At 42.3% G+C, this 26,038-nt stretch overlaps 1 protein-coding gene across 10 annotated transcripts in view; it reads left to right on the top strand.

Annotated features, from left to right (window-relative positions):
• The window catches only part of ADGRL3 (adhesion G protein-coupled receptor L3), a 563,586-nt gene that overhangs the window by 417,233 nt on the left and 120,315 nt on the right, over nt 1-26,038 (top strand). For all 10 annotated transcript variants that reach the window (XM_079960222.1, XM_079960225.1, XM_079960216.1 and 7 more), the window contains 5 exons: nt 8,050-8,258; nt 9,438-9,614; nt 16,429-16,638; nt 18,429-18,649; nt 25,549-25,615. In XM_079960222.1, the coding sequence (XP_079816348.1) occupies nt 8,050-8,258; nt 9,438-9,614; nt 16,429-16,638; nt 18,429-18,649; nt 25,549-25,615 (884 nt within the window). The remainder of the gene's footprint in view (nt 1-8,049; nt 8,259-9,437; nt 9,615-16,428; nt 16,639-18,428; nt 18,650-25,548; nt 25,616-26,038) is intronic.

The following is a 26,038-nucleotide window of genomic DNA, read 5'->3' as shown; positions in this document are numbered from 1 at the left end:
TGGCTTTGGGTACCACTGGCTGTGGTATCATTGTGGACCATCTCAGTGGTTTGGGAGTTGGAGGCACTGTTCTCTGGTGGCAATGCTACTACCTGCATGACCATTGCCAGAAAATAGGATTGGGGACAACATATCTACCTCTTGCGAGGTGCCACAAAGCACACTTCTGTCCCAATGCTGTTGAGGCTTCTGATTTTATAGTTTTGTTTTTTTTTATATAAAATTTTTATTGGATTTTCACATTTTATAAACACAGACACACACAAACAAAAACAACACATATAAGGTTTCATGTCCTTACTTTCCTAACCCCAGTTCTTGACCTCCCCCCACCCCTCCTTCATACATCCTAATTTAATTTAATTAACTCAGCAAGCTCATATCTCTCATCCTTAACATATTGTTGTTATATAAGTATATTTTTTTAAAAAAAAAAAATACTTGATTCATATTACTTGGCCAAATTTTACTTATCCAATTTTCTTATAAATATTAAATCCTTTTCTAAGGTCGACCCAAATTCCTTCCACGAATTTCCCTTATATCTTAAAAATAGGTCATAATAATCAAACACAAAGGTCATAAACATTTTTAAAATTCTTTCTCCCCCCCCCCCACCCCGGTTTCTGTCCCTTCCCAAATGAATGTCCACAAAAACAGTTTTTAGCCTGGATTCCTCACATCTGAGGCCTTCAAGTCTCTGTCAGTCTCTCTCTGCCGATTTTGTTGGTAGCCCTCTTTGTTGGTCATCGGGTCTCGAAAGAGTTCTAGCTCAGTCTCATCAGATTTTCTTCCATCCAAAATACTTGGTAACAGCTGCTGCGAAAGGTCAACTGATCTTCCATTCTCAAAGAGGAAGCCCCAATCATATTTCTTGTTTCTTTTAAATTCAAGTATTCCAAGTGTTCCGGGGGCTTCCTCCCTCCTCTCTCGCATCTTTCGCAGATTTGTAATCCAAAAGTCTTCTTCTTTATATTCTAGCAATGTAGGCTTCTGGTTGGTACTCTCCATCTGTACATACTCCACTCCTTGTTCCCTCTCCTCCTGTTCCAAAGTTATCTCTTCTAATTCAGCTGCAGATTTTTTTCCGGTCAAGTCCATTGTGCATTCAGCAGAGTCACTTATTTTAGAGTTCAAGGTTATAAGTTGTTTACTCATAGCCGTAGTCTGCTCCTGCAAAATTCCCACGAGAAAGAACATTCTTTCTATCTCTGCCTGTAATTTTCCATCTGCAGCCATTGTAGTGTTTCAATGTTTCCCCTAGGGGGATTCTGGTTACTTAATAGTCCTTTCCCAACAGTCCGTTACTTTGTTATTTCACTACTTTGTTCCCAACCTCTTTAATTCAAATGTAACAAATTTAGTCCAGAGAAGTGTTAAATAATAAGATTTTTAACTTTCACTGCCCGTTTGACAGCTCCTTTGACAGCTGTCAAACTCCTGTTCCTTTTTCTCCAGCTCACATACAGGACACTCCCGGGTCTGAGGGGGGGGGGGTTAAGCAAAAGCTTCTAAAATTCCACTCTTACTCTCCAGCACAAATCTTCTTCTGTCAAACTCATGAAAATATTATCTTTTAAAAAACACCGAAAAGAAAAAACTCTCCACCTTAGTTCTCCGATCCTTGCTTTAAATCTTCTGTAAGCAGGGGGGTGCGGACTTCCCTTTAGCACATCCCCCGATTGTGCCGAATTCAAAGGTAAAAATTTTAAAGTCCAAATTCCATTCTACTCATGGGTTAAAGTCCGAATTAAAGTCCGAATTTCAGGGAAGAAAGTCAGCGGTCTCCGGCCATGGCTCGCGGCTACGCTCCACTGCAGTAGCGGTCCACTCACAGCACCACGCCGCTCCCCGTACCCTCTCCGCAGCCTTTAAAAAGGCTCTTCGTGGGTCGGGGGGGCGCTTAAGGTGCCCGCCGAGTCACCAAGTCCGCAGGCTTCAGCGCCTGCGGTTTCTGAGGGTCCCCGCGTCGCCGTCGCGGTAGAACCCTTCTCCAGCGGAGCCGATTCCCTCCGGAGCTCGGAGGGAATCCGCCATTAACCAGATCGCGCTAACCCGGAAGTCCTGATTTTATAGTTTTAACTAGGGTGTGATTTGGGCATTTTTCCTAAGCTGTTTTAATTGTCATTCTTCTTGTTTTATTATATATTTCAATTAAGGATGTTTTAGTACGCTGATGGAACTTGTGTGTTTTAATCATGCACTGGTTTTTGTAGTTGTAAACCACTTAGAAGCCATCTTGACATGTAAGTGTTGTGTAAAATAATAAAACAATAAATGTTTTGCTCCAACCAGTTAACTGCATATATTGGGCTGCATTAGAAAGTCAAAACCATTGGTCCATCTAGCCCAGGGGTCTGCAACCTTTAAGACAAAATGAGCCACTTGGACCCGTTTCCGAAGAAAAAAAACCTGGGAACCGCAAAACCATTGTGACATTTAAAGCATGCGGGCGGGAAGGTGACGTCGGGGCGGTGCATGACTAACGCACGCACCGCCCTCATGCGCCGTCACAGCCAGTACAGCGCCCGCCACAGTGGGGAGTGTCGGGGCACACAATGCGCCTCCTCCCTCGCTAGTATCCGCCCGAAGCCGCGGCAAAGGTGTAAAAGAGCCACATGCGGCTCCGGAGCCGCGGGTTGCAGACCCCTGATCTAGCCGAATCCCATCCACTCTGCCTGGTAGCATCTCTCCAGGGTGTCAGGCAGAGTGGGATTTCTTAGCTATGAGATCTGACATTTTTTAAAGGGGAAACCTGGACCTTTTGTATGTAAAGAATCTTCACGTTCATTTTCTAGCTGTGGGCAAGAAGGTCATGTCTTTACATGGTCCATCAACCATGACCAGTTTGTTGAAGATCCTGCTTTGATTGACTGGCCCAAGGTGCAGCGAACAGTGTTTATGGTGCTATTTTTCTTAGTGCGGAAGTGGCTGCAGTTCTGCTTCTTCCCACCCCACTTCGTAATAATGTCAGGTGCAAAATCACCCGGAAGAAGGTGCAGGCCTTGCTTCTGTCCATCAGCAGCGTTGCTGGCATGTTTTGCCAAAGGGCACCCCCTGGCATGAGAAAAAAAAACTGTGACCTACGTAGGTTTCACTCAGAAATTTGTTTATTTAGAAAATGTATAAACTGCTTGATTTAAAAAAAAAAAAAATCTACCAATGTGGTGTACGGGTTCACTTATATTTTTTAAAAATGTCAAAACACATACCAATTTTTTAAAAAAAAAAAAACTTTATTCCATGCCTCTAAACCGTTGCTTCCATTGGTAAAATTGAATGGACTTCAAATGAACAAGTCAAGTTTGTTCCGTTGAATAGGTTTATTCCTCACACGGCTGTCAAATGAAGCTCATAATGATGCTTGCCCTAATCCTAATCCCTATATTCTTCTGTGTCTCAGCATTTCTTACTTCATGTTGGTGCTTTGTGCTCAAGACAGGATGAATGTGGGGTGGCTGTAGAAAGGAAGGCTAGCCTATCATGCCTAACAGTTTTAAACTTAACATGAGCCCAGGAAATAGTATTTTTTCCCCCCATTCATGGGTAATAGTTGTTTACCTTCTATGCCTCCGAAATAACAGGCTTAGCCTGCCTGTTTGTGACCTGAGCTCTTTCCAGGATACCATGTTCTTTCATGATGTGAAAATATATTATAAATTATACTGTGCAAACAGGAATGAACTCATGAAACTGACACAGATCAGAAATATAGTCATCCATCCATCCCTAACCAGTAGTTTTGTTTCTTCGGGTGCTGATGCTTTATATCTTTTTGGATTATATTATATTCTTCCTATTCCTCTAGGATATTGATATTTGTACCTCTGGTAGTTTTGTTCAGGCTCCTTTTTTATTCTGCTTTTTATTATTCCTTTGTTTCTCCATTTCTGAACTGTCCATACTGTTTTGGGGGACTCAGCTTCTTTGTGTCCTTGCTTCTTCTAGATGCAAATGAGTTATCTCAGAGGCCTGGTCAGTAATCTTACAGTGTTTTTCACTGGGCAGTCTATCGCTACTTCTCCTTAAGTGCCTTTTTTAATGAAAACTTGGGAGTTCCAGTGGGCAGGTGTGAGTTTTTCAGCTGTGAAATTGCAGGTTCATCTTAGCACACCACCCCAATCACCCCAACCTTCTTGGGCGTTATTTGGAGATTTTGGAGTGCAATGTCAGGATGGAACATCTGAAAAGGCCCTGAGGGATTTGGAGACCTCAAATAAATATATAAATAATAAAAATCAACAATTATGACAAGAAGAACAATGCATTATGTTCACCTTTCACATGTCCAGCACTTGCAACACACACCATTTTGCTTTAATCCTTATGGCAACCCTGTATTATTATGGGTATTATTATCCACATATTTCACACGGAGGCTGAATAAAAGTGACTTGCCTAAAACCTACCTCTTTGGCCTAATTGATGACAGCATAGCAACGAATGTAAAGGATGATAATAGAGTAAAAGAAATTGAACTTTGGACTGAAGAAAAGGCTTTAGTTTTGTACAGATTGTGTTGTTCTCACAGTGACAATGAAGGGCTGAATATTACATACAAAAGACTATGGTTTATAAGCTTAATGAAGCAAAATCCTGAGTTGCTGGGTTTAAATACAGATTATCTGTTTTGGAATTTCTTTCTTGCATCATACTATATGGAAAAAGAGAGCTATATATTTAGGTATACTGCTCAGTGCCCAAGCATCACTGGCGCACACCTGTAGAATGGGCTACCTCTCCTTCCTCCCTGCAGAGGCTTTTTTGAAAAGTTAAAGAATTGATTGGTGCCATTTAACTCATTTATCTCTCTTTGCTTAAGCTCCTCACGTTTCTGGCTGACTGGTTTGTATGTAGAACAAGTGTGGCATGTATAGCCATATCAATTATGTACGAGTGACAGCTGCCCTTTCCTTGGCCTTGGGATCTAGTGTCAATTCTGCACACTTGGGAAACTGGAGGCTTATTGTTTTCTCATATACACTTTGGGGCCTAGAAATTCTGTCAGCGACACAGGTTCCCACTGTCTCTGGGATATCCTGGTTATGATGGCTCCTGCCCTTCCTTCTGAAGCCAGTCCACTTCCATGCCTCTTTGGCTTTTTCCTGGGCGTAGGACATTTTAGCAAGAACTAAAGAGCTCTGGCGCTTGTTCTTCTGGAGTCGCAGAAGGTGGCATAGTCCTCCCGTCTCTTGGGGCTCGTCCTTCGGTTTCCCACCAGGAAAATCACTTGTTTGCCACTGAATCAGAACAAATGTCAGTTGGGTTTTCTGCAGATTTACAGACGCGGGTGGCACTGTGGGTTAAACCACAGAGCCTAGGGCTTGCCGATCAGAAGGTCGGCGGTTCGAATCCCCACAATGGGGTGAGCTCCCGCTGCTCGGTCCCTGCTCCTGCCAACCTAGCAGTTCAAAAGCACGTCAAAGTGCAAGTAGATAAATAGGTACCGCTCCGGCGGAAAGGTAAACGGCGTTTCCGTGCGCTAATCTGGTTCGCCAGAAGTGGCTTAGTCATGCTGGCCACATGACCCGGAAGCTGTCTGAGGACAAACGCTGGCTCCCTTGGCCAATAAAGCGAGATGAGCGCCGCAACCCCAGAGTCGGTCACGACTGGACCTAATGGTCAGGGGTCCCTTTACCTTTACCTTTACGTTTGCTCTGATTCAGTGGTAAATAGCTGGTATTCCTAGGGAAAGCAACAGGGCAGATGGAAAACCTCTTGGACCCATGCTTCGAAGCACGGGACTAGTGTGGACGAGCCCTCTGCTGCAATTCCTGGAGTTCCTTGTAGAATTGCTCTCTTCCTCTTCCTTCTACAGCAGCTTGCTTTTCAGAATATATTTGCATTAAGCTCGATCTTCACTTTAGCCTCAATGCTTTCTTCTTCGTAACTGGTGTGCAGCTCCGGGTGAAGCTCCTTGAACCTCCCAGCCAGGAACTTGGTTTAAACTTAATTACATCCTGGTAATAAACATGTAATTACATATAGAACTAATGTTACACTATTTATGATCTTCAGCAGCAAGTCTAGAATTTTGGCACACAAAAAAGAATAGATTTGTTTTTTAATGGGGAGATACAATACAGTCGTGGGACGCAGGTGGCGCTGTGGGTTAAAGCCTCAGCGCCTAGGGCTTGCCGATCGAAAGGTCGGCGGTTCGAATCCCTGCGGCGGGGTGCGCTCCCGCTGCTCGGTCCCAGCGCCTGCCAACCTAGCAGTTCGAAAGCACCTCCGGGTGCAAGTAGATAAATAGGGACCGCTTACCAGCGGGAAGGTAAACGGCGTTTCCATGTGCGGCTCTGGCTCGCCAGAGCAGCGATGTCACGCTGGCCACGTGACCCGGAAGTGTCTCCGGACAGCGCTGGCCCCTGGCCTCTTAAGTGAGATGGGCGCACAACCCCAGACTCTGTCAAGACTGGCCCGTACGGGCAGGGGTACCTTTACCTTTACCTTTACAATACAGTCGTACTTTGGTTGTTGAACTTAATCTGTTCCGGGAGTCCGTTTGACTCCCAAAACGGTTCGAAAACCAAAGCACAACTTCTGATTGGCTGCAGGAACTTCCTGCACTCAATTGGAAGCTGCATTGGATGTTTGGCTTCCAAAGAATGTTCGCAAACCGGAGCCAAAACGTCCAAGTACCAAGGCGTTCAACAACCAAGGTATGACTGTTGTGTGATCTGTCAACCTATGGTTGACAGTATTAGGCTCTTACCACTTTATTATCTTCAATTAATACCCTTTCTTACACAGATAAGGCAATTAGGAATTCATTCCCTCAATGTTATCAAGGTTATATTCGTTAAAGGCCAATATTTGTTTGTTTATTGCATTCCTATCCCACCCTTTTCCCAAGGAGCACAAGGTGGGGTGCCTGGTTCTCCTCCTCAATTGATTCCCACAAGAAACCTTGAGAGGTAGGTTAGGCTGAGAAGCAGTGAGTGGCCCAAAGTCACCCAGTGAACTTCACGGCTGAGTGGGAATTTGAACCCTGGTCTCCCAGGTGTTAGTCTGACACTGTGATCACTCTAGATCTCTGTCTACAGCACTGTTAAAGGAACATGTGGATAGAAGGGGGATCAAAAATATAGGTTTAAGAGAAAATGGAATAAATTTCTTATGTGGAGATACTAGTAGACATATAGAACATTTACTAATCAAATTATTCTATATCTACTATTTCACTACAAGATACAACTTACTCAGGTGAAAAAGTACATTTTCTGGGGATTATGAGACTGCATTCTATTATGTGTGCCTGTCTGGAGAGTGTACAAAAAATTAGAAGGGTGTTTAAAGAGTTAACAGAAATTGAATGTTTAATATTTATGCCTCCAGTACGTTTTTGTTTGCTTCATTAAAAACATGTAAAGTATCGACAGAACACTAGGGAATTATAATTAATCTTAATTATAATAGTAAGAATTGAAGTGGTCTGTAAATGGAGAAGGTTCCTGCTTAACATGTATAGAAATTAGCTGGTTAATTGAATTGTGTTTGTAATATGCTGGAACAGGCATTTTGATCAGAATGTACAGGAAACATATTTTTTGATAGCATTAATAGATACAGGTATTTATTTTTTCCTTTTCGTCCTGTTGAAGAATTCGAATGCCTAGTCCTAGCAGGACTAGGTTTGTTATTAGTTAATGGCAAGCCGAACCCTCCTGCAACTTTGCACTTAGTGGAAGAAGCACTGCCACAAAATGTGTAGGTTTCCCCAGCACCTCTGCCATAGCTCTTTCTGTGATGTTATTGTAACTTCCTCTGCTCAGCTTCTGAAGAACCTCTCCTAGCCACCAGCGTCTGTGAAAAGTAACTTAAAAGTGATCAGGCCATTACCACGGCTGTTGTGTCCATGAAAATTCATATTTGCTTTTGGAAAACGTTGGGAGCAGCAGTAAAAATCTTTTCCTATGAGAAACGTGGATAGAATACAGCATATTCGTTGTGATGTGTTCACTGCAAGATGAGCAAACTCAGAGCAAAAGGTTATGGGTGGGAGGGGAGCTAGCTTAATCTCCCCATTATGCCGTTTTCTCCTTCCAGGTGAAATCAGAGTGGCTTTTGTCCTATACAACAACCTGGGCCCCTACCTGTCCACAGAAAATGCCAGCATGAAACTGGGGATGGAAGCCTTGTCTACCAATCACTCTGTCATCGTGAATTCTCCCATTATTACAGCAGCAATAAATAAAGAATTCAGCAATAAGGTTTATCTGGCTGATCCTGTTGTGTTCACTGTCAGACACATCAAGGTAAGGAGCTATTTGCCTTCCAGAAGATCACATATTTGAGTCTGCTTGTTTTTCCCTTTCTCCTAAAAACATGCCAGAAAACATTTTGAGATTTTCCTCACATACATCATTTCTTTTTAGTCAAAGCACTGTGGCTCAAATTATATTTTGATGTTTGCTTTTATTCCCTTTTCATTTATATCCTGTATTTCAGGATATGAAACCTTCCAGGGTGGCTTATTAAAAAGAAAAGAGTAAGTTACATTTTTAAAGACCACAATCAACAATATCAGCATATAAAAACTAATCAGGATATATAACAAAAGGCAGTTGGTGGTAGAATAGTCGTGGATGGTAGAGCTTTAGATATTTATTGTCTATTACATTTTTAAATGAAGAAAGACCTCATGCTCATCATATAGAAAAATGTTTATCTACTAATTAGAAACCTCATTGTTTGATTGTTAATTTAACTATTTCATAATGCTTATTTAAAAATGAGACTCATTTATTCGATATGTAGCTTTCCTGCCAAGGGGCTAGTAACAATCCTAGTATTATTTTATCTTGGCTGTGAGGGAGACTGGCAATTGTCCATTTACCAAAGACTATCACGCTGTGGGTTAAACCACAGAGCCTAGTGGTTCGAATCCCCGCGACAGGGTGAGCTCCCGTTGCTCGGTCCCTGCTCCTGCCAACCTAGCAGTTTGAAAGCACGAAGTGCAAGTAGATAAATAGGTATCGCTCTGGCGGGAAGGTAAACGGCGTTTCCGTGTGCTGCTCTGGTTCGCCAGAAGCAGCTTAGTCCTGCTGGCCACATGACCCAGAAGCTGTATGCCGGTTCCCTTGGCCAATAAAGCGAGATGAGCGCCGCAACCCCAGAGTCAGCCACAACTGGACCTAATGGTCAGGGGTCCCTTTACTTATCACTGTTTTAACTCTCATAGAGTAATTCCTTTGTTCTTCAGTTGAAATATAGTAGGTTAGTTCCGAAGTACTCATTATAGTTTTATGACCAAAATAAATAAGGAACAAATAAATAAGACCCCATTTAGCTAAAGTGAAAAAGACAGCAAACTTTCTAAAACGTGCACAGGTAGAATTTTTAACTCACCAACCTCTGCTGATTGCAGCTGGGAGAAAGGAATTATGTTTAAAGTGTCATCATTTCTATTGCATGTATTTCTTTCTTCCCGATAGCAGTCAGAGGAAAATTTCAACCCTAACTGTTCTTTCTGGAGCTATTCGAAACGCACAATGACAGGATACTGGTCAACTCAAGGATGTCGGCTTTTGACAACAAACAAGACGCACACAACCTGCTGCTGTAACCACCTGACCAACTTTGCTGTCCTGATGGCCCATGTGGAAGTGAAGGTAGGAAGATACTTGATCTAGTTCTCGTGGCTACAGTTGCCAGAATCATTTAGGATGCTTTGCTGCAGTGACATTCTTCCATGCGACATGGGGTCTTGGTGAGACTTGGTGATGTTCCCATTTGCCACAGAACGGTCCAGTGGGAATTGTGCTAATGGCCCGATGGGAAAAAGCAGTGTCAGGAAAGATAAAGCTCAGAATGAGCTGAAGCTGGAGTGCCAAGAGCAACAAAAAAAGTGTATTTTAAGGTATGTTCAAAGAAAAGGAAGAAAGCAATAGATCCACAGCTCCCTAAGGATGGCAAAATGACAAAGAGAAGGCGGAAACTATTGAACTTCTAATGTGCCTCTGTTCTCTTCCCAAAGGAAACTCGACTAACATTGCATAAATTGTGTTACTGATGAGGAGTCAGGATTGCAGTTCAGGATTGATAAGCAGTTAGTCAGGAAATGCATGACTATCCCTAGTGAGTTCTTCAGAGCCAGGTGAACGGCATCCTAGCATGCTAAATGTGCAGATATACTCTCAGAAACTTTGTGTATCACCTTTTGAGAATTCCTAGATAATAGGTAAGATGGCAGTCTTCAAAAACAGGGAAAGGGAGAATCTTCAAAACTATAGACTGATACCAGGGAAGATACTGGAACATACACTAAAGGGATCAGGTTCTATACATATTGATAACAATGCAGCAGCAGAATTAGTAGAAACCAGCATATTCTTGTCAAGAATAAATCCTGCCTAACCCGTTTTGCTGTGTGTTTTTTTTTATCTGGGTTACTAGTTTAGTGGCTTGAATAATGCTGTGGTTGTAATTTATCTAGATTACAGCATCACATTTGGCAAAACTGAGTTAATAAGCTAATTGAATATGGGCTAGATTATAGTTCCAATTGGAAACTTCGAATGGCATAGACCACAGCCATCAGGGTGCTTGTGGGGGAACAAATATACTGATCATATTGCAACAATACTGTGCCAGTTCCACTGGTTGCCTGCTTATTTCTGAGTTAAAATTCAAGTGCTGTTTAAAACCTTTTATACACACAGACGGTTTAACTGCGCTTTTTTAGAATAATGTTTTAATGAACAGTCTGGCTGAAATCCTATTTGCACTTTTGCATTTTGAGGTGGGGCCTTGCATGCAAGTAGGTGCAGAATAGCTATTAGTTGGCTGGCCATTGGGGTAAAGGAGGTGGTTGCTCTCTGTTGGCGCGTCACAGGTGTCGCCCCCCCCCATTCTCTGCTCACAGCTGAGGCGGGCGACTGATGGAGCCATGAGAAGGCAGCTTCGGAAGAGGGTGCGATGACCATTGTTGCTGCCACCCCTTGGCACCTGCCTCCATCTCCCGTCCTCTCCTTGACCCCAAACAGTGGGGCTCCCTGCACCGGCCAGCCCTGAGGGAGGCTTCCCATTGGGAAGCAGAGAGAACGCCGCTGCCGACTAGCCCATGGCAGAGGCTATTGGCAAAACCTATTTGGTGTTTCACAACTTTCCGACTTGTTGCAGGACCTTAGCCAGACCTAGCAGAGTACACGCAGAATCCACGGAAGCAATTGGCGACTTGGCTGCAGACAGGATAGATGAAGCAGGAACCAGGAACTTGTAGTTAGGTGTTTATTATATACAGTAGATTATATACAGGAACAGACCACGGATCTTTAGCTAGCTCTCTCACACACGACTCACAACTCCTACACTGACACAGAACTCTGAACACTGAACTCCTGAACTAACACATTCTAGTTAGTGAGCCATTAATTATCACTCCCGTGAAAGAGCTTGACCAATCAGGAAGCTGTCTTCATGCCTCTGTTATCACCAGGCAGTCTTACTCCTTCAGATTGCCTTCTGGCTGTCTGCCAAACCTTAATTGACTCTGTGTGAGTAGCTGCGCGTACACAGTTTCCCAACAGAGGCCAAGGGTGAGAGAGAAGGCTCTGCCAGCCACCATGGTCGGCTCCACCCCTGACTCCTCCCAAAATGCAACGTGATGTCTCATGTCTCTGTGGAGTGGGGGAAGCTAGCTCAATCTTGGGGACAGGATGTTTCAGACCGGAGGCAACATTGCTGAGAAGGCCCTCCTGTTAGCTACAGAACCGTGAACCACACTCAAAGATGGTTCAATTAACAAGATAGCCCTAATTTACCTTGAGGTTGGACTGGGCAATACAGGGTGAAGTGAATGGTTCTGAGGATTTTATATGTCAAGACTGGAACCTGGAATTGGACCTGGTGATTACTCAGCAACCAGGGCAATGTGTAATATGATTGTATGCTGTCAGATCCATTAACACTCCGGCTGCAGCATTTTGCGCTAGCTGCAGTCTCCAGACCATTGTCAAGGGCAGGATACACACACAATGTGTGTAAATAATGGCCCCCGAAGGCCGTGAAATGCAGAAGAAGCACTCCTCTTAGTAGTCTCTGGCATTCTCTTTAGATTTACTCTTCCGAAAATTTCTCTGAGTCAAGAAAGGCTTTAATGACGTGTCAGCTATTAAATTAGGACTAAGACTGAATCACTTGAATTTATGAGAAAAATCATCGGGGGTTGCTCTGCACTTGCCTCCTTTCTCATATGCTGCTGCTACTACCACCACTAATGAAGTGCCAGCAGTATTCTATGTGTTCTACATATGCTAAGCCACCTTTATAAAAGAATGTGCATCTTATGAAATATTGCAACATTGCAGAATCCTTCATCTTTCTTATTTTGTTATATTATTCTGTTTCCCTGGTGCCGATGAAAACTTATTGAGATGGCTACCAAAAAGTATGTAACTGATCAAGGACAGAAGTGAACAGAAAGAGAAGGAGGTTCTTCTTCAGCCGTACAGAAATATCAATCAAACTTTTATTACGGTCCAGAGACCCAACAAATCGTTACAAAGCAATACACAATTCATACAGCCTACCTCCAGGTTAAACAAGCATTTTGTTCAGAATATAGGGATCATTGGTTCTTGCAACCACCGATAAAAACTTTGCCACTGCTAATGTTCTAGCGTTTGTCTGGTCTTCCAATAGGAACCTGACATAGTGAGCCTCTGATTTTCCCGGGAAAGGTACCAGCAAGGGTAATATCAGTTCAGCCCTGGCTTGCTCATATTTTGCACAGTGCAATATTGCTTTCTGAGGAAGAACCAGAATCAAATGTTCAGAATTCTGTTTGGAGGGCGTTTCAACATCTGTATTCTAATACACTAAAGTGTCTTGTTCCGGCGGTTTGAAGTCTCTAGTTCACCTACCTTCCCAGGGTACGAAATCATCAGCTACAGAAAGTGCACAGTGCGGTTTCTGTGAAGGAAGGTATCATTGTCAGTTTGGTTATCAAATCATCAGACAGACCTCCATGAAGAGCAGACCTTGTGTAAGGCAAGTCAGCAAGAAAAAGGTTGTAGGTGGCAGGGAAACTATGAAGGCGATTGAAGGGAGGGAATTAATATACACAGGAAAATGAAATACAGGAGCCTTAATGAAAGGTTAAGTAGAGAAGGAGGAAGCAGCTAAAGGAAAATCACACACAGAGATGGTGAACTTGAGGCCGTCCAGCTGTTGAATGCTCTCTCCCATCATACCTGGCCAATGGCTTTGCTAGCTGGGAATTAGTGTGAGTTGTTGAACATCTGGAGAGCCACAGGTTCATGCCATCCCTAGCCTAATATGTAAAGAGGCTACATGCTGTTAAGGAGGCCAGGATGGGATACAGCGGAAATGGACAAGAGTCTAATACAGGCTTTCAAACTTCTGGTAACTGCAGCTCACTTAAAATGAAGACTCATGTCCCTATTGCTTCTGAAAAGATTCGCTTTTACTGTGAAAGAGTAAAAATTGCATTTCTCAGACCTGTCCACCCTGTGTTTCTGCAACAGGAAGCCGCCTTTGGGCATATGGTTTTGTAACCCATGTGCTACTACCAAACTGCTGTGCAATTTCTTGATAAAGTAGTTAAGACCTACCTTCTCCCCTATTGAATCATATGTTATAGCTCCATAGGCTGGTCCATGACAAATATACAAAATAATAATAATAATAATAATAATAATAATAATAATAATACATTTTATTTATACCCCGCCCTCCCCAGCCAAGGCCAGGCTCAGGGCGGCTAACAAGCAATAATAAAAGCAAGTTGAATGAATACAACTTAAAAACAAGATTAAAATACACCATTAAAACATTGAAACATTAAAATGCAGCCTCATCACAGGAGGAGAAAGGAAAAAAGAAAGAGGGGGAGGGTTGTAAACTTCAGATTCCCCATTGGTGCATGGTTGTATGACTGACATACAAATGTGTGTGTGTGTCAGCGACAAAAAAAAAAGTAGGATTCAGTGCTGAAGTACTTTAATAACGTTTTGCTTTTCAAAGCTATATTCTTTTCATTTTTTTAAAAAAAAAATATCCCTCTTGTAATCATTTTCTCCTGACTGAAGTTTAATTACTGATGAGTAAATATATGGGATTCAAATCAGCTGCAACTGCCTTAGCCTGCAGCATGCATTAAAGGTAAAGGTAAAGGTACCCCTGCCCGTACGGGCCAGTCTTGACAGACTCTGGGGTTGTGCGCCCATCTCACTTAAGAGGCCAGGGGCCAGCGCTGTCCGGAGACACTTCCGGGTCACGTGGCCAGCGTGACATCGCTGCTCTGGCGAGCCAGAGCCGCACACGGAAACGCCGTTTACCTTCCCGCTGGTAAGCGGTCCCTATTTATCTACTTGCACCCGGAGGTGCTTTCGAACTGCTAGGTTGGCAGGCGCTGGGACCGAGCAGCGGGAGCGCACCCCGCCGCAGGGATTCGAACCACCGACCTTTCGATCGGCAAGTCCTAGGCGCTGAGGCTTTAACCCACAGCGCCGAAGAATTGATGCTTTTGAATTCTGGTACTCTTGAGAGTCCCATGGACTGCAGGAAGATCAAACCTCTCCATTCTTAAGGAAATCAGCCCTGAGTGCTCACTGGAAGGACAGATCCTGAAGCTGAGACTCCAATACTTTGGCCACCTCATGAGAAGAGAAGACTCCCTGGAAAAGACCCTGATGCTGGGAAAGATGGAGGGCGCAAGGAGAAGGGGACGACAGAGGACAAGATGGTGGGACAGTCTTCTCAAAGCTACCTGCATGAGTTTGACCAAACTGCGGGAGGCAGGGGAAGACAGAAGTCCCTGGCGTGCTCTGGTCCAGGGGGTCACGAAGAGTCGGACATGACTAAACGACTAAACAACAAAGGGTAGAGCTAGGTATACCAGTGGCAGAGCCATGTGTAAGCTAAGCATGCTGCCTCCCTCCCATTGCTACCATTCACAATCCCCTGACATCCTCAGCTGAGCAGGCAGCAGCACTTTTGATTGGCAGCCTCTTGACTTCCATCCATGGCAGGGAACCACCATATTGGATCCCTCAAAAGGCATTGCCCACTGTCAGGAATGTCAGAATTGACAAAAAGGTGTTAATAAAGCTTGAATGAATCATTGAGCAGCAGGATAGCTTCTCTTTGACACCCTGGTTGGGTGTGGCACCACATTCTGCGTCTCGAAACACCAAACGTTGGAAGGTCTTCAGAGAGAACCATCACCTACTTGGTAATTTGGGAGATCAAGCCATTACATTAGCTAAAAAGGTGATGTGGAATGTAGCATATACAATGAACATCCGATAGAGGAACTATTGTAGTAATTGATGACTTCAACTACCCTCACACAGACTGGCCTACAAGGCTGTTCATAAATTCTTCAGCCAGTGCCATATCTCCACATCTGCCAGGACTTATGCCAGCTCCTAAAGCCCCAGTGCCAATGGATCTGAACTATAGATTGCACCCTACATTTTATAATTTGAGGCATGCCATTTTTGGATCTGTGTCTGTCTAAAATAAATGTCCTGTAGAATATCTATATGAGCAACCTATTATTGTAGTTCTGGAGGGAGGTGTTTGTTGCAGCTTACATAGAAGAACAAAAATATCCAAATTGATAGAAAATCTTTTACACAAAAATGCCTGTTTGTTGCAGCAAAAAACAACAAAGGGTTCTTGCAGTGCTTTAAAGTCTAACAGATTTATTATGACATAAGCTTTCTTGGACTACAGCCAATTTTTTCAGATGCATTAAAGGATCATCTTCAGTTGGCAGGACACATGCAGATGGGTCTAGAGAGAAATGTGAACAGTGAGGTTAGATGGAAATGAATTGTTAAAAAAAAAAAGTCTGACAATTAAGTTAAAGATTAAAAGTATGCAAAGCGGGCAAAGTTGCCAGTCTTTCCCTGTGTTAATTCTATAGTTAATCTGGGTCTCCAGGACTTTTTGAAAATATTTTTAAAGTGGTTTTTGCAATCCTGATGGAGCTAAAAATGTCAGTTTTCAATTTCTCTGGTACTTATTGATTTTAGTGGTGGAGGTTGATGGTATTTTTCTGCTGAATCAATGTTCCTCTCCTTTCTAAAATGATTGCTATCATAGAGGTCTGAGAAATACAGTAATTGTTTTCACTACATATTTCACAAATACAGATCAACACCAGGTTGCTAACACCACTAATCTGTAATACCTGAAGTGTGTCATGTTCTCAGGTATGCGAGATCAGAAAAGTCTGCTAATGAACTTTGGGGGGGGGCTGCTTTTGCAAACAAGACAGACAGACAGTGAAGAGACGGAGTGTGCATGTGTTAATGTACTGCTTTCTTAATTAGTCCCTCATATGACAGATTTGGCATGCAAATGGAGATAAGGTCAAACAGTTTCAGATGCGCCAAGTTTTCTCAGACTTGGGTACCAGTTGGTGACTAATTGTCTTTCTGCTATGCCTTGCAGCATGGGGGTGCAGTCCACGACCTCCTCCTGGATGTCATTACTTGGATTGGCATTCTCCTGTCCCTCGTCTGCCTTCTGATCTGCATCTTTACTTTCTGCTTCTTCCGTGGGCTCCAGAGTGACAGAAACACCATCCATAAAAACCTGTGCCTCAGTCTGTTTGTGGCAGAGCTTCTCTTTCTCATTGGGATCAACAGGGCCGATCAGCCGGTAACTATCCAATTAGAAATGCAGTAGCGAAGCCTATTCTTTGCCTTTGGCCAAGCAATAAAGCGCCACTGATTTATCCACCGTGAAGCTGAATCAAATGCTACTGATCGTGATAATAAAATGGAGTGTCCCAAGTTTTCCGAATATCCAAAACCCACCTTTATTAGGACTTTATTAGGTCATGAACAAGCTTCCTAGTGCTTTAATTCAAGCTGAATATTAAGGAAAACAAGGAAAGGAGAGAGAAGGGAAAAAATGCTTGCTGTGATGTCAACACAGGGAGAACTGCTGATAAAATAAATAAATAGAATCTTCCTCCAGTTTTAAGATTCCTCTCCTGGACAACTAAATTTGGTGTTCTCCAAAAGCATAGTTGGTCTCTTGGTGGAGGGTCAGGGGGGTGTCTAAAAGCGACACCAGCATAATACCTTTATTAAGACCAATTAAAAGGTGCTCAAAGTATAAGCAATCTTAGTTGTCCAGGTAACAGATTTTAAAACAGGAAGACGATTATCCTCTGCTGCCTGTATATGGAACTTAATTTTGGGAAAACAAATAAAAAAATTCCTTCCAGTAGCACCTTAAAGACCAACTAAGTTAGTTCTTGGTATGAGCTTTCGTGTGCATGCACACTTCTTCAGATACATGCATGCACACGAAAGCTCATACCAAGAACTAACTTAGTTGGTCTTTAAGGTGCTACTGGAAGGAATTTTTTTATTTGTTTTGACTATGGCAGACCAACACGGCTACCTATCTGTAACTTAATTTTGGGAGAACACTTAACTTCTGAACCACAAGGAAACATTTCCCATATTAGTTTCTAGTCCCCCACCTTCATAAAATTAAACTCCAGCTTTGCTAACACACATGAAAAGGATCTTGGGATTGTAATTATACATAAAAACTATATCTGGATTGTGTCTACTGCAATCTGAACTTGAGTCAGCAAGTGTGTTGGAACTGCAGGAAAGGAAAATGCTAATACGATTTTAGGCTGCATTAAAAGTTTCCAAGTCATCGGAAGAAATAGTTGCACTTTATTTTCACATAGCAGTCTAATCTGATTAACAGTGGAATCCTATGCAGGCCTACACAGATGCAAGTCACAACACATACAATGGGGCTTTCTCTGAAGTAAGTGTGCATAGAATTGCAGCTAACACCTCCTTGAATCCATATTAATAAAAACAACAGACATTTGAGCACCAATCTATCAAGCTCAGCTTTTTCTCTCCTCCATCCCACAAACCCCTGTTGTTTTACATCTAGTCCGAAGAAGAGTTCTGAAGAACTTGAAGCTTGTTTAGAACTTTGTGACATTTTAGTTGGTCCAAATAATACTATTAACTGTGGTTTGTTGGTTTTGCTAATGAACCAACACTGCTATATAATCAACTATGCAAAAATGTATAGTGATCCAAGAATGGATAAGCATATATATACCATTTTCAGCATTTGAGAATCATAATCCAAGGATAGTGGTATGTTAGCTGTTAAGGCTTACTTGGAGAACATTTTAATTCAGTACTGTTTGAACCAAGTGTAAAGTCAAGCTAGTAACTAGTAATTAGGGTTAGTCCCATCATATCATGCCTTTCCCTGTAGACTTCTAAAAACAGCAGATATAGGGGCAATCACAAAATGTTAGGGCCCCTCTGCCCCCTTCTTTGGGTTTGAGCATTGACCAGCAACGTAGAATTTGCCTTTTTTGCCATTCCACGCAGGATCAATGTCAGATTCAGATTACAAGTAATTTATTTTTTTGCTTTGTCTTTTTACTCTCCCAGATAGCCTGTGCTGTGTTTGCTGCCCTCTTGCACTTTTTCTTCCTTTCGGCTTTCACGTGGATGTTTCTGGAGGGAGTACAGCTCTACATCATGTTGGTGGAGGTTTTCGAGAGTGAACATTCACGGAGAAAATACTTCTACTTGGTTGGCTATGGCATGCCCGCTCTAATTGTGGCTGTTTCAGCGGCCGTAGACTACAGAAGTTACGGCACAGGAAAAGTGTGAGTTTCATTTTGTGGTTTGGGGGAGTCTGAAAAACCAATACTAGTGAGCATGGATTTGTCAGAGTTCAAGAAATAAATAGGCAATAGAAAGCCTGTTCACAGTAGGTGTGTGCACTGGCCAGAATATTTGGTCTGGACCCTGATCTGGGGGTTTGAAAAATAGTCTGCCTCATTCCAAGGTTCTTTATAGGCTCCCCAATTCACCTTTGGGGTACATCTAGATCTGATTCATTCCCTGCTGCCCCCCGCACACAGAATTCACCATTGGGAAATTGAAAAAAAATTCTATGTATTTTTTTCCTTTTGACAGAAATAGATAAAATTTGCAGGCATACTATCCCATCCAGAGTGGAGAGAGCCTGCCAAACTACGGACTTTTGTGCTGAGCACGTTTTAGGAAAAGAAATGTGCATTATTGTTTTGGGGTTTTTTAATGGTGGCAGAATTGAATTAATTTTGCAGGGTTCTAATCTGTGTTGTGCTGCCATTCTCACTTTTCACGGGGCACATAAGAAAGTCATATACACTGTAAAAGAAATTCTTAATTTGCACATCCTGTTTCAACGAGTGTTAGGTGGACACCTGAGGGTGTTGTGGCTCTCAAGCACACACCAGAAAAAAACTTCTTTCTGGAGCTAGCACTTCCAACAATAGAAGCACTTCCTATACGGAAGATGCCCGATCAACAACTGCACTTTTATTAAGTCTACCTCCAAAATAAGATTGTTTCGAAATGGCCATTAAATTATCCACGATATTTAAAGCCAATTAAAAGAGAAATGGGACTGCAGAGTTTGGTCAGAACTCTTGCTGAAATAAAGGAAGTCTGTGTCTGGCCTGGGGTTTCCATAATGGAAGAGAGGTGAGATTTAAATGTAAGGATATGAAAATATAAAATAACCCTGTAGCAGAGGAAAAAACTAGGGACTTAATCTAGAAAAGCTGGAAGCAAGGGAAGGGTTGAATACCTTTCCACCATCACTTAACCACTCCCCCTCTCAAAGCTGCATCTCTCTAGGAAGAACAAGGGATATGTTTTTCACACATTTGCGTATAACAGGTAACCAGGCCTATAATGATATTTTTGTTTTTCTCAAATGAGTTCTCTGATGCCGCTCAATTTCCTGGTTTTTGTGTAGTCTTTAAAACAGCCTCTTTCATTGTTTTATCTCACTTAAGTCTGAAATAATGACCAAATATACTATTTATTTTTGGTGGGGGAGAAAGTCTCATATGAGCAACACGGTTACTGGAATCTAATAAAAGAGAGCACACGCTCCATTTTGAACATACACATTAAACTTCCATATATAGTCAGATTTGCCACTTCCCGAGTGGGAAGCCGTACAGCCATTTTGAGCACTCTATTGCACATTCACAAACAGCGCGATAAGTCGGAGCTCTTCAAATTTTATGGTCCAGTGGCATCTAATGATTGTTTATTGGATGCATTTAATACACACCAGGGATACCTTAAGGTGTGGTTTCTTTTCAGGCAGGAAATAGAGCAAATTGTTATAGCTGTTATTACTTGGAAAGAGCAAGCGTGATTGAATGGATCCCCAGTTGTCATTGTGGTTGTGACAAAAATAAAAAGCAAAGGAGAGAGCGTGGTCCCATGGAACATGATTAGCATATGCTTGGGGCGGGGGGAAGATTGTAGAAGCTGCGTCAGGAAAGGTGCAGATTTGCAACAAATTAAACTGCTTTTGTTATTTAGAAAACAAGAACTTCAAGGTAATAAGGAAAGGGATGTCAGGGAGATCTCTGTGCCTCAATCTGGTCCAGTGATCAGGCCCAGAGCTGTCATGTGATGGCATCAGGATCCACTGGATCACAGGCTACTTCACCCCTGTCCTCTTCCCACTCCCTAGAAAGCACCATTTGGAAGTGCGGACATTACCGGGATTTCAAAGGCGGAGTTGACTTCCAGGGGGAATTTTTGAAAGATGGAGCTTTGTCCTGGGTCTTAAGCAAGTCAATTGAAAAATCGTGTTTTTGGAGTGTCCTGGTTTTTACTCACTGAAATTGGGGGGCTTTTTCCTGGCTGCTACAAGTGGGAATCCTGGGCACATACTGGATGAGGGGAAGAGGGAGCGCCACATCTGCCTAATGTTGGTATCATTCCACAGAAGGCAGTAGACAACTGGATGGCTGGGGAGCTGGTGGAAAGACAACACCACCCGAATAAAAAACAGTGTGTTTGGATTTCTCTGTAAGAAATCTGTAATTGCTATATCTTTTGATACTGAACAATTACATGACATACCTAATAAACAAAAGTGTAAAGCAAGGCATCTTAATTTATCTGCCTTATAAATAGCTCTAATTGCCAAAAGTAGTTGAAGTGAAATATTTGATAAGGGGGAAAACCAATTTAATTAAGTTAATGTGCTTTAAATGTAGTATTCAAACCAATTCTAAAATTTGTTTAGAAATGTTTATGGAGATATTTGTAAATATGTTAAGACGTAACAGCTGAATAGAATATACTTCCTCAAATTGTTTAGATGTTGAGGGGGAAATGAATGTCCTGAAAATTAATTAATATTCCAGATTTAGCATACCTGAAGAGCTGAGCGCGCGCGCGCACACACACACACACACACACGGTTTCTAGAATCACAAAAGAACTTCAAAGTTATATAGTCTGACCCCTGAACAAACATAATGTCAAATCCCATTTTTGAGCTCTGGGGCTATTTTTGCAGTGTGTTGCCTTTGGTGTGTTTACCAAGGCTGCACTTCCAATCATTCTGAGAAGCTTTGCATTAGGTTTGGTTTCATGAAATAACTCAAAGGAAGTTTCCAGAGTGTCAGATGTGTATAAGCAGTTTTGCACATAATGAGCAGTTGCCAGAAAGTTGCAGATAGACTGCATCTGTTAGCATGGTTTGCAACATCTCCTGAAAAATCCTGTATTTTCTTTCTGCCACCCCATTTTCTTCAGGAGAGTAGGGGTTAGTCAACCTTTCTTTTCCAAGAATGTTTTAAAATCTGAAGAATGGAATTCCACACCTCTGTTACTTTTGAGTGCCATAACTGGCTTGTCAAATTTCATATTTGCCCAAGTAACTCATTTTTTGAACTTTTCAAATGTTTCACCTTTGTGTTAAAGCAGAAATATGAATAAGAACCAGTAATAATAATAATAATTTTGTTATTTATACCTCACCTGTCTGGCTGGGTTTTGCCAGCCACTCTGGACGGCTTACAGCATACATAAAAAATTGTAAAATATCAGACAATGATATTGAAGGGCTGCCTTCAGATGTCTTCTAAAAGTCAGAGAGCCATCAGCTGTTACAAGACAGTACTTAGCTCCACCCAGACTGGGAGAAAATGGTCCCGTGAGGTCTGCAGACACTTCACATGCACTCACCACTGTCTGCTTCCCTGGAATCTGTCAAGAAAAATTTACTCAGTGGCTGACCTGGGTCTCAGATTTCAGCAGCACCCTGTGCAATGCCAAAATTCAATGCCATCCCCAAGGCTCTGTGCCCAGTGCATCTAAACCAGTCACACTCCCCATAATCTGCCTCTGATTTACTGCTTCAACTCCAGCCTGATTGGTGTCCATCCAGGTTTACTGTCCTCTGCCTTCCTACCTGTGATAGCTGGGGAGCTGGGCCCATAACCTGTTGAAAATCTGGGGTGAGATACTCAAGTAGCAGACATTGTCCCCAGTTCTAGTCACCACACAGAGGCAGTTTAAGATCCAAATAGTTTACTGCTGCAGAAGATAAGGCTTTAGTAGAACAGTTCCAGGCTTGGTATATACATACAGCGTGTTGACATTGCAGATAGAAAGTATTTCACTGACTTTGAGCTGACATGCCTTAATCTCTTGTATAGTCAGCAATGGACCCTCACCATAGGAGTTGACTTGGCGGACCTGACACCTGTTGTGTTTCTCTCATCCATAGGATGATTTGTGCCCATGAGATAAATTACCCCTTTCTCTGTGTCTGGTTCCTCCAACATCCACCTCCACCATGCTAATGGTTTTTTAAAAAATCTTTTTAAGTGTGCTTTTCTTAATTTTCTGTCCATGGGAGTTAAAAATTACATGGGACACCTCAAGGGCAAAGCTGACAACATGGGTGATACTTGTTCATGGTCTGCCAACTTTTTTAAAGTGGAAAAATCAGCCATTGGAGGCTGCTAGTTTTAATGAAGGAAAGGCAGGGGGAGGGAGCTGCTGCCCGTTTTCTGCTCAAAATCACCCTGATGAAATTGCCCCTAGCAGGGGGAGACATAGTTAGGGTTCTGATATTTTTTCCTCTGATGGCTGGAGAGGCAGTTTTGAGCAGGAAGGAATGGGGAAATCTCCTTCATTCCCGACTGCAGCCTCTGATACAGTTTGCTGCATTTCAGTAATAAATGAGTGAATCCATTTGGACACTGTTCACACATCTCCCACGTATTGTCTAGTTTGACCCTTAATAAAAGGACTGGTGTTTTGCTATGCAAATCTGTAATGCAAGTTTAATAATGAAGTATAATCTTCAGCGTGAAATGCAGAATAGGTAAGTTGATACCTTTTATTGGAAGAAGAATATATACAGGTTTCCAAGTTACATGGAAACTCTGTCAGGCAGCAAAGAATGCTAACTAATTCTAAGGAGAGGAAGGAAATAATGCAAAAATCTTTGCTATTCATTTAAACAGGGGCCTAATCGCAAAATGGCTTGCGCATGAAATATACATACGACACCACATTAATGCAAGCTTTGTGTTTGGCAGACTGTTGTGTTAATTGAAAATGCTAAGCTTCCTACTCTTCCACAAACAAAAATAACCATAGAACAGGATGCTGAAACAGCTGCATCAGTAGCTAAAACAGCAATGTATAAATGCCCAGGAAGAATAGGCCAATGTTTGCAGCTGCCATAGTTCTGCTTGCATGGTAACATTATAATATGCAAACCTGTGACAGAGTTCATTGTACGAAACAACCACAGTTCTTCCTTTCCTGCATGTCCGTCCTTGCAAAGTCTCATGGAAGCTGTAATGCGGGGACCAGAAAAGACAGCTCTTGTTAGGTGGGTTTGTCTGGCAGATGAGTGACAGCTGCCACCCAAGAGGAGAACCTCTTATTGTGGCATGGCTCTCTTTCAATTTTGTCCAAGTCCTCCCCAGCTCCAAGTGAACCAGAGCCGTAGATGCCTTTTAAAAAAAATAACAGTATGAAATATTACCCTCAATGATCAGTTTCCTGAGTTGCTTCAAAGGTCACATTTACATGCTGTATGCCCTTACGGCATTCCCGACTTTTTGAAAAGTCAGATTGATTGCTCGTTGGGCAAGATACTCTTTGGTAAATTGTGTTTCATGTTTTATAAGTCAGTTGCAGCAGTCTGCAAGGTTTAAAGTATGAAAGGGTTAAAGCAAGCGACTCCCAACACCAGTTTTGCCAGTTTTGAGCTTCTCTTCGGCCGATGTATGTAGACCACACCAGTGCAAAACTCAGAATATAAACTCATGATAGTTTCATTTTGCATTCTGAGCACAGAAAGAAAAAAATGGGAAAGGAAACTCATCTTGCAATACATCGAAGCATTATCAGCTGTGGAGATTTTTATTATCAACCCACCATTTCTGAAATGTAGCAGAAGCACTGGAGCTTCACTCCCAAGAAAAACTCATATCAAATTTCACCACTTAAATATATCCCATCATAATGATGTTAAGGGTAGAAAGCCTCTGTTTAAAGTAATGGCAACCCCAGAAATGAGAGAGAGAGAGAGAGAGAGAGAGAGAGAGAGAGAGAGAGAGAGAGAGAGAATTGGAGACTATATTTTTTTCATCAGGTATGAACAAGAATAAACTTTATCTGATCTTATCTAAAAGAGTTGACTCAGGGTGTGCCATTTTGGGAACCTGTTCTGGCTTCTTTTGGTCATCACCACTATCTAAGCTTTCTGGATCAGCGCTGAATCCAGAAACACTCTCCAACTGTGTACCTGGTACCTAAGGGGAAATGCAACCCTATCCAAAAGAGATTGACTGCTGTCTCTTGGTCTGTTGGATCTCTGAGCAACAGTACTTCTGCCTTGTCTGGATTCAACTTTAGATTGTTTACCCTCATCAGTTCAGAAGGTCCTCTGCCTCCATCTAGAATTTTATTTCAAAGAAAATCTGCATATTTGAAAATGACTGTATTCTCATATTTCTTTGCATAGCAGGTGTTCAATCTCTTGTGAGCGTGCAGCTCTTGATACATTAAACTACCAAAAACAGAAGATCATAAGGATAGATTTATGTTCAACTGTCTTGTTACCTTATGCCCATTTTGTCATTGGGAAAACTCAGAATGGAAATGTAATTTCCCCAAATCATTAACCATTAGGGGATATTAAATCAGATAAAATGAAGCTATTAATAATTTAGTTCAGATCATGAATCACCTAGCTTGATTCTAAAGGTCAGTTGCATTTCTAGAAATATTCATGAAAACAGAAAACTCCTGAATCTAATTAAGCTTCAGACCTTCTAATCCTAAATTTATTTCCCTTTTCACTAAATCGTTCAGATCTTCACCTACTATGGAAGCTGACAGTCTGGCTGAGCAGCAGTGAATAGCTTGCAGCTAGATTTAATGGCTGTTTTAGGGCTTTTATAAAGATTTTCTATGACAGAAACGGAAGGTCTTAGTAAGTAGAATCTGTGCTATTTTCTCCTGCTTCCTCCAGAGGTAATTATCTTACTCCATCAATAGCACTGTCAGAAACCAGGCATATAATTCAAGTTTTAAATGAACAAGCAATGTGATATTTCCTGCCTCCTAGTGGAACGTTACACTGCTCCCATTCCTCTCTGTCACTTACTCACTTTTGATATATGCTACTTAGATGCCCTGTTACATGCCATATTTTCCTGCATTTCCATTACAGATGTTGGCTTCGACTTGACACATATTTCATCTGGAGCTTTATAGGACCTGCAACCTTGATAATTATGGTAAGAATTCCTGATTAGCATGATTTTCAGCGCATGTTTTTATCGCATACTTAGCAGACAGTGCCTGGTGTCGCCTGGTAGTTGAATCCTGGTCTGTGAGGCTGCACACACATTGGAGAAAAGCTTGTGCAACCAAGGTGCAGTGTGGGGCTGTTTCGAAGTCCTTTTTCAATCAGTCCTGCGGTGCTCTTTGCGGAGGCTGCCTGCTGCTCCCCCCCCCCCCTTCTACTTGCCCTTCGACATCCCTGGATTGCCCCCAGGTGGGCCAAACCAAGGTGGTCCAGCCCTAATATTTGCCCACTTAAGGAGTGTTCTTGTGAACCTGTGCAAATAAAAGGGCATACATGAGAGACTGAACCCACATCTGTTCCTTATTCTGCTAAAGGTTCAACAGAGCCAAGATGGGTTTTTTTGCTTGGGTCT

This window comes from Podarcis cretensis (assembly GCF_951804945.1).
Source record: "Podarcis cretensis genome assembly, chromosome: 17".
Classification (NCBI taxonomy): domain Eukaryota; kingdom Metazoa; phylum Chordata; class Lepidosauria; order Squamata; family Lacertidae; genus Podarcis; species Podarcis cretensis.
Note: the sequence above shows the minus strand (reverse complement) of the source record. Positions and strands in the feature narration are given on the sequence as shown.